We start from the raw sequence: 17642 nt of genomic DNA on the forward strand, positions 1-17642 counted from the left end.
TACTCCGATTACTCCTCCTCCTCCTCTTACTACTTCTCCTACTACTACTCTTACTACTAATACTCCTACTCCTATTACTCCTACTACGATTACTACTACTAGGATTACTCCTCCTCCTCCTCTTACTACTTCTCCTACTCCTACGATTACTACTCCTACTCCTACTCCTACTCCTACTACTACTACTACTACTACTACTACTACTACAGCTGCTACTACTACAACTACAGCTGCTACTACACAATAATACACATATTGTGAAGTATTGTTGAGTTCTGCAGGTGAGTGAACCCGTCCTCTCTGTAAACACAGGTGGGATTGTTCACATTTTTCTCTTATCATCACCGACGCGTAACTGGACCGAGCCTCAGCCAGCGAGCCCGAGATTCTGATTCAGCTTGAAGCTCTGAAAAGTCGATTTTGTGTAATACGTCTGATTTAAACTTCACGTTATAACAAAAAATCCAAAACTTTGCAATGCATCAACTTATGAACCACGCTTTTCCTGCCAAAATAATCAGCCAATCAGAGCGCTCCTTCTTACCGTACAATCTACTTCTTCGGGCTCAGGTTTGATCAGCATGTCTTCCACCTCGATCTTCACTCGTGGCGGTGGCGGCGGCGGCGGCGTCTCCTCCGAATCCTCCTCGACCTGCCCCCTCGTCTCTACTCCCTGCCCCCTCGTCTCCTTCGTCTCCCGCGCTCCGGGCCTCGTCGTCTCCTCTTCCTCCTCCTCCTCCTCCTCTGCTTTCTCCCGCTGTTCCTCCTCTTCCTCGCGTTCCGTGGCGATGTCCTCTACGTCCCGATTCGCCGACGTCACTTCCTGTTTGTCTGTCGCCGTTTCCTGCGGCGGTTTTGTCGATTTGTTGTTGGCCCTCCTCTTCTGGCCCCGTCTCTGCGGAAAGAAGAAAAACAAGATTAGAAATTAGAAAAAAAACGAAAAGTGACGTTCGTTCTCTCTTCTATTGTTTTTACAAGAACTTGACTTTACACAGGAAACGTCAGCCACTGATCTCTGATTTTGTAAAATACGTTTCCCCCAAAAAGTCCAACTTATTTATGTTTTTTTTCTTCTTTATTATGCATTTTTTGGCTGGTGCAACTTGGACTACGTTCACACTGCAGCCCGAAGTGACTCAAATCCGATTTTTTGGCCTCTATGTTCCTGTATCTGAACGACACAGATCAAATTTTTTCAAATGTGACCCAGGACACTTGGATCTGTGCTCCTGAAACTGATACATATCTGATCTTTTGACATGTGACTTCAGTGTGAACGGCCAAAGTGCATTCATCCACCTACACGTTATCAACAAGACACAAACGTACACAAACGTTCTTCTCGTCAAACAAAAATATGATATATCGCCAATATAATCGCAGATATATTTAGTGATGTAAAAATTCACTGTAAATCTTGAATTGTTTAAAAAAATTTGGTTTGGCTCCGGTGGATTTTAAATTGGGTTTATTTAGGCAACATTTATTGTTATTCTGCCTCTTTAAGTCATATTTACAGACAGTAGGTCGGACTAATGGCATTTTTGCATCACATTCTAGACAGCTAGTGATGGGGATTCCAGTTCTTTTTAGAGAACCGGCTCTTTTGGCTCGGCTCACTAAAAGCAGCCGGCTCTTTCGGCTCCCAAGAGACTCTTCAGATTGTTTTGTTGCAAGCAGGAATAAACCAGAACTGAACCAGGTCTAAACCAGATCTAAACCAGGACTAAAACAGATCTAAACCATGTGTAAAACAGGACTAAACCAGAACTGAACCAGGACTGAATGTCAGGACTCTGTCTCTATTTCTTTCCCTCTCTCGAGCCCAAGATTAGTCCTGGTTTATTTATTTCATGCTGAAGATATTTATGCACGTTTTTTCTCTCCAATACACACGCAGATTTCTGAAAGTTTCGTTTTGAGCCGCTGCCGCTGTCAGACTACCACGAGTCTGCACGCGACATGAAGAGAAAAAAAAGGGAGAGAAAGAGAAAACACGGCTCCCAATAAGGTGCAGGCTCCCGTCGTTTGCGACCGACCATCACTGTTAGCGAGTAAATAAACAATCACTATTAGCCTTTAGCCGTGAATGCTGCGCACCGCGGTAATTAATTATATGCACAAATGTCATAATTCACACGTCTATTCACAGCTCATTTACATATCAATCCATGTCCAGTAACAAATATACAGACAATATATTCACTTTACAACAGGCCAATAGAAAACAGTCTGTTTATGTGTGGGAGCTACAGCAGCTAATCGCTAACAAAACTAGCTTCAAAGTCGATGTATTTCCAACACTCAGCCTCACACAGGCTCCTCCCACATCACAAGTCTGCACTAATAAATGTCCTTTTAATTCAGACTCAAACTGATTGTCCGTAAAAAGAAAATAATCTCAGTGTTGTGCACGGCTGCGGGTGTAAACAAACACACGTGAGAAACGTCACTCTGGGGGTGTGTTCAGGGACAGTACGAACACACACATAAACAAATACTGATGCGGAGCCACATATTAGGATATTTATCTGATAATATCGGCCAACCGCTATATTGATCAGGCTCTAGTCTGCACATCCACATGTTCCTTTCAACGGACGTCGCTGCCGCTGTCCCACAAAACACCAAAAACCTCGTCCTTCTCCTTCTCAATCTCCTCCTTAAAACAAGTAAGTTGTTCATGTTCTGGCTCCAGGTACGAGAGGAACTTTAAAATCTCCAGGTGCTCGATGCTGCGTCCATGTTTGGACAACTTCTGTAAACACAGAGACGCTCACTGTGGTTGACGTCGTCGTGTCTCCAGTGTCACATGTGGGACACTTTCGGGCCGTTTACTGTTCACACTGGAGACACATACAAGTCACATTTAACTGGAAATGTGAACGACCTCACAAAAACTAGGGCTGGGTATCATTAAGAAGTTGCCGATACGATACATACCTCGATACATAGGCCAGAATACGATACATATCTCAATACAGCTTTCGATTCGATATGAATTATATTTCAAATCAAATTGATACAGTTCAATAAAAAATAAAGTCTAAATCATGGCTGTGAGACCAAAAGTCTTTGTTAAACCACTTCTTGTGCAAAGTTCATGTGAAACATCCATTTTAATCATTAAAACAGTGAAAATGTCAAATGTGTCGCATAAACGAGTTTCCTTCCTCTGAACAAGCAACAAAACTGTAGCTGTAACAAAATAATGTAGTAAGATACACCAAAAAATACTCTTTGTGATATATCGATACAGCAGCTCACGATATCGATACTGTATCATTACATTAAACAATACGATATATCGATATTTCAATATTTTTGCACACCCCTAGCAAAAACATCGGATTTCACAAAACAAAAATCCAAATTGAGCATTAAGCCCTGCACTCTGAATGTAACTTATAGTCCGGAGAAACTTATAGTTTGAAAAATACAGTAATCATAAAGCGTTTTACTGTCCCATGATCAGGAAGTGTGCGTTTGCTTGCTGGTTGTTAGCTTTTACTCCGCTCTGCTCTCTGAGAGTTGTGAAAAGAGCTCAAAAACTCATCGTGGTGAATAATTACTACGCTCTGGATGCTAACGGTAAGTGAGGATGAACTGTTTTAAATGAATTAGTTTGGTTTTTATACATTTTTTTAAGACAGTAAAACTCAGATGCAGCGTCTTTAATGCAACTTTTACGATTCACAAAACAAAAACTGACTTTACAAAATACAAAAACACAGATACTGGATGTTTATTTTAGCCTGACAGATGTGAAAGATGAGTGATGGTGGAAAGGCAAAAGCAACAGATTCCCAGGGTTTAAAATAGAGAAGTTTTTAAAAAGTCTTCCTCTTCAGAAAAAAGAACTACCACCCAAATAAGGACCAAGAAAAGCTCCAGAAAATATCGAAATACCACTGTTACTGGCAACGCGAACAAAGGGCACACTCAGCTTTTATCAAGTTGTAGGTTTTTTTTTTCATTTAAGTGAGCATGAAACAACACGGAGGAACACGACGGCACTACGAAGATCTCCTGAGACAAAATTGTAAAAAGTTCGTGCACGAAAGAGAAAAACGATCTGGTGAGGACAAAAAAGGTCACGTGTTGGTGAGTTACGTCTCTTGCAGTTCCAAAAAGCAGCACTGGAACGGAAACTAAACTATGAAATTAAATAAATAACAAAATCGTGAGGCCAAAATTGTGAAACTGAAATGAACTTGGAAATGTAAACATTAGGAATTCCGTTAAAATCTCGTCTTGTCCCCCTTCCTCGAGATCTGGAGGATGATGAAAATATAGGGAATAACACTTTTTTTCCCTCTTTTTTTCTCTTCTTATCCCGTCTCTCCTTTCCTCTTTATGAGCTCCTTTCGCGTCCCCATTTCCCTTTTTATTACTATAATTTTTAATTAATATTAGTATTATAATATTATTAATATATATATATATAAAATCTCCACTGAATATTTATTTAATGTATCTATTATTAATACTAATACTTCTATCAGTTTTATTTACTTAATCATCATCATCATTAAATTATTATTCTTATTTACATTTTTTTATTTTTAAATGTATTTGTATTTGTATATTTATTAAATTTATCTATTATTACTACTATAAACTTTATTTAATAATAAAAAAATAATATTATTATTATTATTATTATTATACAAACTTTATTTACTTTTTCATAATATTTTTTATTATTAATTTTTTATTTAAATTAAATAAATATACAATTTATCTATTATTAATACTATTACAATTATCAAATTTACTTACTTAATCTTTTTTTATTAAATTAAATACACACAAAAAAAATTTAAAAAGTAAATTATTATTATTATTACAATCAGCTTTATTTACTTATTATTATTATAATTTTTAATTATTTTTTTTAACCCTGTATATCTATTGAATTTATTTATTATTACTACTATCAACTTTTATTAACTTTTATTATTATTACTAATATATATATATAATATATATATATATATATATATATATATATATATATATATATTATATATTTATTTATTTTATTATTAACATTTTTATTATTATTATTTTGGGATGTTTGGCCAGGGGGTTTGGGGGTGATTGATGTTCAGATGTGTCCTCCTGTGTTACTGTGTCATTCATGTAACAGCTCTGTTCAATACAATACACTCTGTCTGTTTATATTCAAAATGTTCAATAAACAAAGTTGACAAAATTAAATCTCGTGGACCCAATGTACCCGGTCTCATCTCGTGGACATTTTCTCTGGCCTCGTCTCTAGTTGTCGAGGACGTTTTGGTGTAAAAGCAGAAGTGACGTCGTCGTGATCGATAACACCGACATATTAATCCAGCAGATAAGATTAAAACTGTTTCCTCAATGACAGAAATGACAGGAAGTCATAAAGCTTCAGTTCACATCTCCCTCCGCCCACACACACCAAACTCTGTGGCTTTGTGCTACGGAATGTTCCACAGTACAGCATTAAACCTTTCTATTTTCATGGAGACCAAACCGGACTAAGTTCCAGGTCAGATCTGTGGAGAGTCACAGACAGAATGTTTGTTTTTCGAGGTATTTCTGAGTTCTAAAACCACGTGATTGAATAAATGTAAAGCAGAGCTGTTTAAAGTCACACTGTGGAACATTCCGGGCAGAGAAATGACATATCCATAGAAACAAGCAGTTGACGGACGCCCAATCAGAAAGTTACGTCAAATCTATCTTAATTTGAAAGTTAACTTGAGGTTAGATGGTCGTAAACTTCCTGTGTCTGTCGGGGGGGCGGAGCCTCAATCATGTGACCACAGAACTACTGTTGCTATGACGACCGGCTGACCCGACCCATTTAACTTTGAATGAGAAAAACAAGTCTACGAAGACAAATAAAGTACATCAAGTAGAAGTAGCAGGAGTACTACTAGTAGCAGGAGTAGTAGTAGTCCAAATAAGTCCCCTTGTGGATCGATAAAGTTTCTAAGTCTAGCAGCAGTAGTAGTAATAGCAGTAGTAAAAGTAGTAGTAGTAGTAGTAGTAGGAGTAGTAGGAGTAGCCGTAGTAATAATAGCAAAAGTAGTAGTTATAGCAAAAGTAGTAGTTATAGTAATAGTAGCAGTAGTAGTAGTAGTAGTAGTGGTTGTAGTAGTGTAGTAGTGGTTGTAGTAGTAGTAGTGGTTGTAGTAGTAGTAGTGGTTGTAGTAGTAGTAGTGGTTGTAGTAGTAGTAGTGGTTGTAGTAGTAGTAGTGGTTGTGGTTGTAGTAGTAGTAGTGGTTGTAGTAGTAGTAGTGGGTGTAGTAGTAGTAGTGGTTGTGGTTGTAGTAGTAGTAGTGGTTGTAGTGTAGTAGTAGTAGTGGTTGTAGTAGTAGTAGTGGTTGTAGTAGTAGTAGTAGTAGTAGTAGTGGTTGTAGTAGTAGTAGTGGTTGTAGTAGTAGTAGTGGTTGTGGTTGTAGTAGTAGTAGTGGTTGTAGTAGGACATGATCAGTAGTAGTAGAAGTTTTGTGATGTTTTGTTTTTTTTGCATTTTTATAAATGAGAAAAAAATCAACAGTAGTAGCAGTAGTAGTAGTAGCACTAGTACTAGTAGTAGTAGTACTAACAGTAATGCAAGACAAGTTTATTTGTATAGCACAATTCATACACAAAATACTTCAAAGTGTTACTACTACTAGTAGCAATAATAGTAGCAGTAGTAGTAGTAGTATTTTTTCTCATTATAAAAAAGCAAAAATACCAAAAACAAGATGACATCACAAAACTTCTACTACAACTACAACAACTACTAGTATTAAAAAAAATACAACAACTTCTACGAAAAAAACTACTACTACCACTACAAAAAGTACTACTAGTTTGAACAGTTACAAAGAGATTTGTTTTTTTCTAAGATCAGTTATTAAATTAAACAATAAAACCTTTAATACTTGAAGAAGGTCAGGACTGAACTTTTTCCTTTATAATCCAAAATAATCTTCTAACAATTATTAACAAACAAAACTGTTCTCATACTCGTACTACTACTACTACTACTACGTGACAACATGTTACTATGACCCAGTTAAGTTTGAAAAGAGTTTTTAAACTGTTTTTCTCTTTTGTGCCACCAGGTGAACAAACCCCAGCACAAGCACAAACCCTTCCTCCTCCTGGTCCTGCAGCAGCTCCAGTCTGATCGTGTGACCGACTTCTTACCTCTTTCTCTTTCTCAATCCTCTTTTTCTCTCGTGTGCGTTTCAAAAATCCTCATTAAATCCTTTTCTGCAGCGTCACGTTTAGTTTTTCTTTTGTCTGAACCCGTCACTCCAGCCCCATCCTTTGTGTGTTTCTGCTTCTGTTTCTGTTTCTGCTGCTGCTGCTGCTGCTGCTGCTGCTCTCCGGCTCTGCTCTCCGCCCCAAACCCAAGGGAGTGACCCGGTCTGGCACATTCCGGCTCGAGGTGTGGTCTCGGCCAATCGGAGTGGGCGTGGCTCTGGCCTCGCCCCCCCTCGCCATGACGCTGTGAGGTCATCGGGCGGGTGTAAATAAACAAAACAAACGGATAAAACGAGGCCAAAACCCAACAAAGAGTTCATGTTACGCTGAGATTTTCTGAGCTGTGTTAAAATGTTTAGTCTCTCGAAACACTGTTGCACCTTGTGATGTCATGTGGTGATAAAGGAAGTGCTCCGTTTGTGTTTTTAAACTCCATAAACCTTTCAATTTTTGAGCTTTCAGTAATTTCAGACCTGGGATTTCTTCACCAGTCTCTACTGAACTAAAAGTACAACTACTACTACTAAAAAAAAAAACTACTACTTCAACAACAACAACAAAAAAGACAGATTACAAAACTGTTCTTGTAGTAGTAATAGTAGTAGTAGTAATAGTAGTAGTAGTAGTAGTAGTAGTAGTAGTAGTAGTAGTAGTAGTAATAGCAGTAGTAGTAGTAATAGTTGTAGCAGTAGAAGCAGCAGTACTACTAGTAGTAGTAATAGTAGCAGCAGTAGCAGTAAAAGTCGTAGTAACAGTAATAGTAGTAAGTAGTAGTAAGACAAGTAAGTAGTACAAAGTATAGTACAATTAACATACAAAAGTTATTAGTAGTTACAAAGTAGTAGTAGTAGTAGTAGTAGTAGTAGTAGTAGTAGTAGTAGTAGTAGTAGTAGTAGTAGTAGTGCTCTTGATTTTTTTCTCATAAAAAAAAGGGAAAAATAAAAAAACAAAAAAAAGTAGAACTTCTACTACTACTTCTACTACTACTGATCATGTCCCACTACTACTACTACTAATACTACCACTACAACAAAAAACTACTACTATAACTACTATTACTAAAAAACTACAACTACTACTATAACGACTACTATAACGACTACTACTACTACTACTACAAAAAAAACTACAACTACTACTACAGAAACTACTTTGAATAGTTTAAAAAAGAGATTTTGTTTTCTAATGTCAGTTCTTTCATGAAACAATCAGGCTTTAAAACACTTAGAAAATCAGGAGTAAAGTCGCTCCACAATAAACTTTTTACTTTTATTAACAAAAAGAAAAGAAGCTGTTAACTTAAAAACTACCACTTCATGACATCACAAACTGGCCAAGATTTTAAAACTTTTATCAGTTTATATCATCTTGTTTTCAGATTTATTTTCTACTTACTCACTCTGAATATAATCTTAAAAATTATCACAGATATTTCTTCCGTGAATCAACTAGTCAGAAAATCTCAAATTCGCTTGAAACTCGAGCGTGTTTATCTAAAATTCTGCGTCAATAAACTTATTTCCAGCCCGTGAACACTGACCACATTTACCAGAGTTTAAGAGAACGTGTCAAGTAAAATTCACTGCATGGACAGATAATTTCACAACTTTTACATCGTTTTGTGATAGATTTAAGTGTTTATATCTTAAATTTTGGCCGAGCTTTTTTGCGGTGTGAGACGGAACAGAACATTTGACAACATAAACAACTTTTTAACATGACTTAACGCTCACAAGAGTCCATTTTGTGTCATTTAAAACCTTTAAATAAAAATAACGTTACTTCAAAATGACACTAACAAAGCAGAAGTACAAAGTAGGAGTCCACGAAGATACTAAAGTACTTGTTGAAACTTCTAGTCAAAGTACGAGTAATTGTAAAACCGATTCAGTAAATGTGGAGTCTGAAAGTACTCGTAGAATTTTAAAAAATAAACGTAAACAGTCTTGGTGTGGGTTTTAGGATGAAAAGTTCTCACGTCTCGTCAGGTTTGGTTACGGTCATTTAAATAAAGGTGTGGCGAATTATTCTAAAAGCTCAAAGACTGAAAACCCCCCGCTGCTTCACAACAATGCAACTCCTCACCTCCCCCGAGACACGAGAGGCTGCGGGGGAGAGGAAGTACACACTATTCAACCGAGTACTGTAGTAGTAGTAGTAATATGTATAAGCTGAATCATTTACATCATGAAGTACTTACTAAACATTTCGACGAGCACAGCGGGTGTTATTTGTGGACACACCTTCTTGTTAAAGTCTGATCTCGTTAGATCTCAGACGCTCAGAGGGCCACAGGGGGCACTAGTCACAAAAACTGTTGTTGTGTCCTTAAGCAAGACCAGGGATGGACCAGGACCACAAAGCAGCCCTGGACTTTTCCACCACAAATCGACCCACGGTGTAAATTGATGACTGGGGAAATTATTATCATTAGGAGTGTGCAGAAATATCAAAATATCAATATATCGTATTGTTTAATGTGATGATACAGTATCGAAATCGTGGGCTGCTGAATCGATATACACAAATGACACAAAAGACAACATTTCCAAAGCCATCGCTGTTCTGCATAAAGTCAAGTTGTCAGTAAATAGTCCAGCATTATTACCTTTGTATAATTCTATAACTGTACCAGTTGTATCTGATGGACTGTGTGGAAGACTGTGTGTCTGTCTGTCTGTCAGTCACATAACTCAAAAAGTTATGGACCGATTTTGATGAAATTTTCAGGATTTGTTGGAAATGTGAAAAGGAAGAACTGATTTCATTTTGGGGGTGATCCGGAAGAAACCCTGGATTCTGGATCACTTTGAAATTTTAGTTAACATTGTGGTAAATGGGGCCAAAAATTTTGTTTCTCAATATCTGGGTTAATTATTGACCAAACCCCATGAAATTTGACTCAGGGATGGACAATGGGATCCTCTTTCATATTCCAAAGGCTGATCCGCATCTGATCCAGAAGACTGATTTTATCGCAATTTATATAAAAAATGGGGGTAGTCCTTGGCGGAGGTCTGCGCTCTCTGACTGCTTTTCTAGTTATTACTGTTACTAACAATGTTGGGAAGTTTATTTTTAAAATGTAATCCCCTACAGATTACACACCCCAAAATGTAATTTGTAACATAATCCATTAAATTACTTAAAGTGAGTAATGTAATCTGAATACTTTGGATTACTTGATTTGCTGTAGAGAAACAAAGACGAGGAAATCTTCACATAAGAAGTTCTGTCTGATAAAAGAAAATAAAAATTCCAGACTTTACTGAACCAAATTAAAAATATTATTGATAGAAGACGAGGAGACACAGTCCATGCAGCATCGTTTAGTCCCGTTAAATCCTGTTTTAGTCCTGGTTTAATCTTGGTTTAGACCTAGTTTAGACTTGGTTTTGGACCTGGTTTAGACCTGGTTTTAGATTTGGTTTAGTGTTCGGTAATGAGTGGAATTACCGAAGGAAAAAAATAAAAAATGAATAGCCCAAAATGTGAAAACAGGAAATACCGCCGTGTAATCCATTTATTTCAACAAAGTAACTCTAATCCAATTAGCACTCACTGAAACTGAATACAGTTACTCATAATTTGTACTTTGATTACGTAACTCTAGTACATGTAATCTGTTACTCCTCAATGCTGGTTACTAATCTGCATAAATAAATTCAACTTTACGACATATAAACCGTAACGACTCTAGAGCCACATCAGCTGTTTGACATTAGAATGTGTTTAATTCAGTTTTGTTCAACTCTCACAGAAACAAAACTTAAAACTGCATCGCTCATTTGCATAAACTAAGTGACCAGGACAGCGTACGGGGGGAGGGAGGTGGGGACTCGTCATCCACATTGAGCGACTCTCACCTGGTAAAACTGTTTCATGTTTTCTGTGTCCTGGTGCTTTGAGGTCCCTGAGTCACTCGACACCGACACATATGTGCTGCTTTATACACTGTGCACATGGACTCACACTTGTCTCGACCGGAACGGAAAGTGTGGAATTTCTTGTACAAATCATGGTTAAATGGGCATTTGCACTTCGGTTCGTTACAGACTGACCCACTGTTTGTGTCTCGCTCCTTCTGATGCAGAGACACATGTACACACCTGTTTGTCCCCGGACACGGACGTTTGGTCGCCCTACGCTACGCACAGCAACCTACATTCAGTTTGTCGATTAAAATGAACGTAATCAACTAAATTCTTAATGATCAATTATTGATTAATTGACTAATCATGCCCATCCCTAACATGTATCGTATCAGTAACTTCTGAATGATCCCCAGCCCTACTTATCATATTACTGCCCTCTTCTGTTAGTGCCGCTGACGGCCCTTCTGGACTTTTCCAGAAAGCACAGATTCCCAGTCCGGCCCTGGACAATTCACTGTGAGCATAAGTGATGCTGGTGGTGGTCGGTCTGACCCGGGGCAGCTGTGGCTACAATAGTAGTTTACACCACTGAGTGTTGAGTGAATGAATAATGAACTGTAAAGCGTCTTTGTGTGTCTAGAAAGGTGCTGTATAAATGCAAAGATTAATTCATTTATTTAAATCACATTATTTCTTTGATCTTTAAAAGGCTTTATGTTACACAACATTGACTCTTGTGAGGTTTAAATCGTGTTATAATGTTGTTTCCTCCTCAAAAACAAACCTGGAGTTGTGTTTTGTTTCCTCTTTATTATTAGTCTATGTATATCTCTAAAGCTCAAAATGCTCTCTTCCACCTTGTGATGTCAGGTCTAAACCAGGTCTAAACTCGGACTTAACCGGGTCCAATCCAAGTCTAAACCGAGACTAAATCAAATCCAATCCAGGACTAAACTGGGTCCAAACTGGGATTAAAAACAGGTCTCAGATGGGAATAAAAACAGGTCTAAACTGGGATTAAACCAGGTCTAAACTGGGCCCAAATCAGATCTAATCCAGGTCTAAATGGGTTATGTCACGACCTTTGTGCAGACTTCCTCAAACAGAAACTGAAACAAAGACCAAAAATAAAAACATAAAACGCACTGAAGCCACATTTTAAACACTGAACTTTAAGAAAAAAAAGTGTGATGTCATGTAGCAGTAGTTTTCAAGTGAACGGCTTCAGCAGAGATCGACAGTCCTGGTTTAGTCCTGGTCAAAGACGTTTTAGCCTCAGTTAGTCTTAGTCTCGGGTTAGTCCAGGTTTAGACCGGGTTAAGCTGCTTTTGTCCTGGTTTAGTCCTGATTTAAAACGGTCCTAGACATTGCACAAAATTGACTCTCATGAGCGTTAAATCACATTAAAATGTTGTTTCCTCCTCAAAACAAACCTGGAGTTGTGTTTTGTTTCATTCACACGTTTGAGTAACCCTGGTTTACGAGCTCCGTTCCACCTTGTGATGTCATGACGTGATCATTTTCAAGTTAACGTCTGTTTATTTTTTCAATTTTACCTCTGTAGAAGAATCGGAAAGATCGGAAATTCCAGATCTGAAATCATCCAAATGATTCTAGTGAAGATGTGTGGAGTTTTAAAAACGCAGTGGAGCACTTCCCGTATCACCACATGACATCACAAGGTGGAACAGAGTGTTTTTTTCTGTTTGAGAGAAGAACTAAAGAGCCTAAATCTGCAGGTTTTGTGCATTAAAAGTCAGAAAAATAGTGCAATACGAACACTTTAAGAGCATTTATTACCAACAAAAATATAAAAAACTGAAAACTTAAATAATAATTCACATTTCAAGAATTTAAGTATTTAATTAAGCTTAAGTCCTGCTTAAATCCTGCTTTAGTGCTGGTTCAGAACTACTTTAGTCCAGCTTTAGTCTAGCTTTATTCCAGGTTTAGTCCAGCTTTAGTCCTGGTTTAAGTCCTGGTTTAGTCCTGCTTTAGTCCTGCTTTAGTCCTGGTTTAGTCCTGCTTTAGTCCTGCTTTAGTCCTGCTTTAGTCCTGCTTTAGTCCTGCTTTAGTCCTGCTTTAGTCCTGCTTTAGTCCTGGTTTAGTCCTGGTTTAGTCCTGGTTTAAGTCCTGGTTTTGTCCTGGTTTTGTCCAGTTTTAGCTGAGTTCAGTCCTGGTTTAGTTCCGGTTTGGTTATTTAAAAAAAAAAAAAACAAGAAAACTTAAATAATAATTCACGTTTCAAGAATTTAATTGTATTTCAGATGTTTTCTTTTTGCACATTTGTCCTTTGAGAAAACACATCATTTCCCAAAAACCTAAGTCCATGTTTTTTATTAAAGAGAAAATGTACGTGTGCGTGTGCGTGTGTGTGTGTGTGTGTGTGTGTGGAGGGAGGGGTCTGGCTGTGGACTGCCAGGAATGAGCTGGACCCTCCCAAAAACGATGAGGTTTCCAGTTCAGGTTTAAGGACGCTGCTGGACTGAAGTGTTCTGGGAAAGGGTCACGAGAATCAGACGTCCACAAACTGTTTTGTTTTTTTTTCTCGTAAGAACTGGAGCGAAACATTCTGACAAAAAAAATAAAGCGCAAACAAACTGAAAACTGTGCGTGTATGTATGTCTGTGGCGGAATGTTCCATCGGTTACTGTGGAAACACAGTAAGAAACGCAGACGAATAAAGTGTAAAGATCAAGAAAAATCCTCAAAAACTCAAGAAGAAATTAAAAATGTACTTAAAGAGCACATTTTACGAATCTTTGTTCAGGACTAAACCAGGTCTAAACTGAGACTAAACCAGGTCTAAACTGAGACTAAACCAGGTCTAAACTGAGACTAAACCAGGTCTAAACTGAGACTAAAACCAGGTCTAAACTGAAAAACCAGGTGAGACTAAAACCAGGCCTAAACTGAGACTAAACCAGGTCTAAACTGAGAAAACTGAGACTAAAACCAGGTCTAAACTGGGACTAAAACCAGGTCTAAACTGGGACTAAAACCAGGTCTAAACTGAGACTAAACCAGGTCTAAACTGAGACTAAACCGGGTCTAAACTGAGACTAAACCGGGTCTAAACTGAGACTAAACCAGGTCTAAACTGAGACTAAAACCAGGCCTAAACTGAGACTAAAACCAGGCCTAAACTGGGACTAAAACCAGGCCTAAACTGAGACTAAAACGGGTCTAAACTGAGACTAAAACCAGGTCTAAACTAAGACTAAAACCAGGCCTAAACTGAGACTAAAACCAGGTCTAAACTGAGACTAAAACCAGGCCTAAACTGAGACTAAAACCAGGTCTAAACTGGGACTAAAACCAGGTCTAAACTGAGACTAAAACCAGGTCTAAACTGAGACTAAACCGGGTCTAAACTGAGACTAAACCGGGTCTAAACTGAGACTAAAACCGGGTCTAAACTGAGACTAAACCAGGTCTAAACTGGGACCAAACCAGGTCTAAACTGGGACCAAATCAGGACTAAATCGGGACTAAATCAGGTCTAAATCAGGACTAAGCCAGGTCTAAATGAAGACTAAACTGGGACCAAAGCAGGTCCATTTGAAAAATGTGCTGTGTTTGGTCTTTTGCAGTCATCAGTATCAGTTTTGTGATGATTCTAGTTTTAAACCAATTTAATTTGACATTTTAAATTCAGTTCTTTTAGTCCCGGTGTTTGGTCTTTGGTTCAGACTCGCGTTACAGACGAGTCCGGAGAACGTCATGAATAAATCAGAGACACTGATCCCCACTCTGCTCCGTCACGCTGCACAAACACAACCAAGACCATGATCCTAAAAACTACAAACTCCACCGAGACACGACAAAAAACTGAAAATGTGAGACAAATTTAAACACAAAAATAAAAGTTTCTCTAATACAAAAATGTCCTTTCAGTATTTATAATAAAAGACCAAAGCACAGTCCTCGTCGACAGGACTAAAGCAGGACTAAAACCAGGACTAAACCAGGATTAAATGAGTAAAGTAAACAGTCGACGAGGCAGGTCTAACCCAGACCAAGAACACTGACCCGGAACTGAACCAGGACTAATCCAGGACTAATCTGACCATGACATAACCACTGTCGAAAGAAGAACTAAACTAGAATTAAACCAGGACTAAACCAGGTCCCAGCACTAAAGCAGGGCTAAATAAGTACTACTCCAGGACTAAAACCAGGTCTAAACTAGGACTAAACTGGGTCCAAACCAAGTCTAAACTGAGACTAAATCAAATCTAATCCAGGACTAACCCAGGTCTAAACTGGATTCAAACTGGGACTAAAAACAGGCCTAAAAACTGGGACTAAAAACAGGTCTCAAATGGGACTAAACCAGGTCCCAGGACTAAAACCAGGTCTAAACCAGGTCTAAACTGGGACTAAAACCAGGTCTAAACCAGGTCTAAACTGGGACTAAAACCAGGTCTAAACCAGGTTTAAACTAGGACTAAACTGGGTCCAAACCAAGTCTAAACAAAGTCTAAATCAAATCTAATCCAGGACTAAACCAGGTCTAAACTGGATCCAAACTGGGACTAAAGACAGGTCTAAACTGGGACTAAAGACAGGTCTAAACTGGGACTAAAGACAGGTCTAAACTGGGACTAAAGCAGGTCTAAATTGGGACTAAACCAGGTCTAAATTGGGACTAAACCAGGTCTAAAGTAGGACTAAATCAGGTCTAAACTGGGTTCAAATTGGGACTAAAAACAGGCCTAAACTGGAACTAAAAACTAAACTGGGTCCAAATCAAATCTAATCCAGTTCTAATCCAGTTCTAAACCCGGTCTAAACCCGGTCTAAACCCGGTCTAAACCCGGTCTAAACCCGGTCTACATCTGTTACGTCATGACCTTTGTGTTGACTTCCTCAAACAGACTGAAACTGAAACAAAGACCAAAAATAAAAACCCACTGAAGTCACATTTTAAACACAGAACTACACCCACAGCAGCCTGGTTCAGAAAAAAATAAAACTATAATTATTTGTGTTAATAAAACATAAAAAAAAAAAAATAAATAAAACCTAAATTTTAACAACAAATGAATGTTCCACTCTGATGATATTTTAAAACTCACAAAAATCTGCTCTTCCAAAAATTGGATTAATTAAACGGTTTTAAAACCAGGATCAGAACCGGTCTTAAACTTAAAACTTAAATCAGAACAGAACAAGGTGAAAGAAAATGACCAACAGAGACAGAAACTCGTGTGAATTTACTCAAAGAACAAACACGACCTGAGTTTAATTAATAAAACAAAAACAGAGTGAGACTTAAAACTTACAAACCAGGACTAAACCAGGTTCTTAAACCAGGACTAAACCAGGACTAAACCAGGTCCTTAAACCAGGACTGAACTAGGACTGAACCAGGACTAAACCAAGACTGAATCAGGACTAAACTAGGTCTAAACCAGGACTAAACTAGGTCCTAAATTGGGACTAAATCAGGACTAAACCAGGTCTAAACGAGATTTAAACTGGAGCTAAACTGGGACTAAATTAAATATGTTTTTAATGATACAAAAAAAAGTAAATCTTAGGTGACAAAGTTGACAATAAACGTTTTAAACTCCTCGAGACGCTGTGTCACCGAGGAAGAAAACTAAATCTGAGAAGGAAGTTTCGTCACAGTGGGCGTGGACCAGGCGCTAACCGGATTTGTCTTGAAAATACGTGACTAAATATGACTCAAAGCTGCACCAATCACTCCACATACAACTTCAGAGGAAAAACAACGAGAAAACGAAAACTATAAAACCCCCAAAAACTCTGAAAAGTGGATTTTACACAACAGATCCTCTTTAACTTGAACTCAAAAACCACGTGTTCCAGCCTGAGACAATCAGGTCTAAACTGGGACAAAAAACAGATCTAATTTGGGACTAAAACCGGGTCTAAATTGGGACTAAACCAGGTCTAAACCAGGACTAAAACAGGTCTAAAACGGGACTAAAACCAGGTCTAAACTAGGACTAAAGCAGGTTCTAAATCAAGACTAAAGCAGGTCTAAACCGGGACTAAACTAGGACTAAACAAGGACTAAAGCAGGTCTAAACAAGGACTAAACCAGGTTTAAACCGAGACTAAATCAGGTTTAAACCGGGACTAAATCAGGTTCTAAATCAAGACTAAAGCAGGTCTAAACCGGGACTAAACTAGGTCTAAACAAGGACTAAATTAGGTTTAAACCGGGACTAAATCAGGTTTAAACCGGGACTAAATCAGGTTTAAACTGGGACTAAATCAGGTTCTAAATCAAGACTAAAGCAGGTCTAAACTGGGACTAAACTGGGACAAAAACCAGGTCTGAACCAGGTCTAAATTGGAACTAAATCAGGTCTAAACTGGGACTAAATCAGGTTCTAAATCAAGACTAAAGCAGGTTGAAACCAGGACTAAATCAGGTCTAAACCAGGTCTAAACCAGGACTAAAACAGGTCTAAAACGGGACTAAAACCAGGTCTAAACTAGGACTAAAGCAGGTTCTAAATCAAGACTAAAGCAGGTCTA

General features: G+C 38.1%; 1 protein-coding gene across 1 annotated transcript in view; it reads right to left on the bottom strand.

The window, feature by feature from the left end:
* The window catches only part of klf8 (Kruppel-like factor 8), a 78350-nt gene that overhangs the window by 42929 nt on the left and 17779 nt on the right, over positions 1–17642 (bottom strand). Inside the window, exon 2 of the mRNA XM_020941120.2 lies at positions 545–895. Within this exon, the coding sequence (XP_020796779.2) occupies positions 545–895 (351 nt within the window). The remainder of the gene's footprint in view (positions 1–544; positions 896–17642) is intronic.

This window comes from Boleophthalmus pectinirostris, unplaced genomic scaffold (assembly GCF_026225935.1).
Source record: "Boleophthalmus pectinirostris isolate CB_2022bp ecotype Guang Dong unplaced genomic scaffold, ASM2622593v1 HiC_scaffold_12, whole genome shotgun sequence".
NCBI lineage: Eukaryota > Metazoa > Chordata > Actinopteri > Gobiiformes > Gobiidae > Boleophthalmus > Boleophthalmus pectinirostris.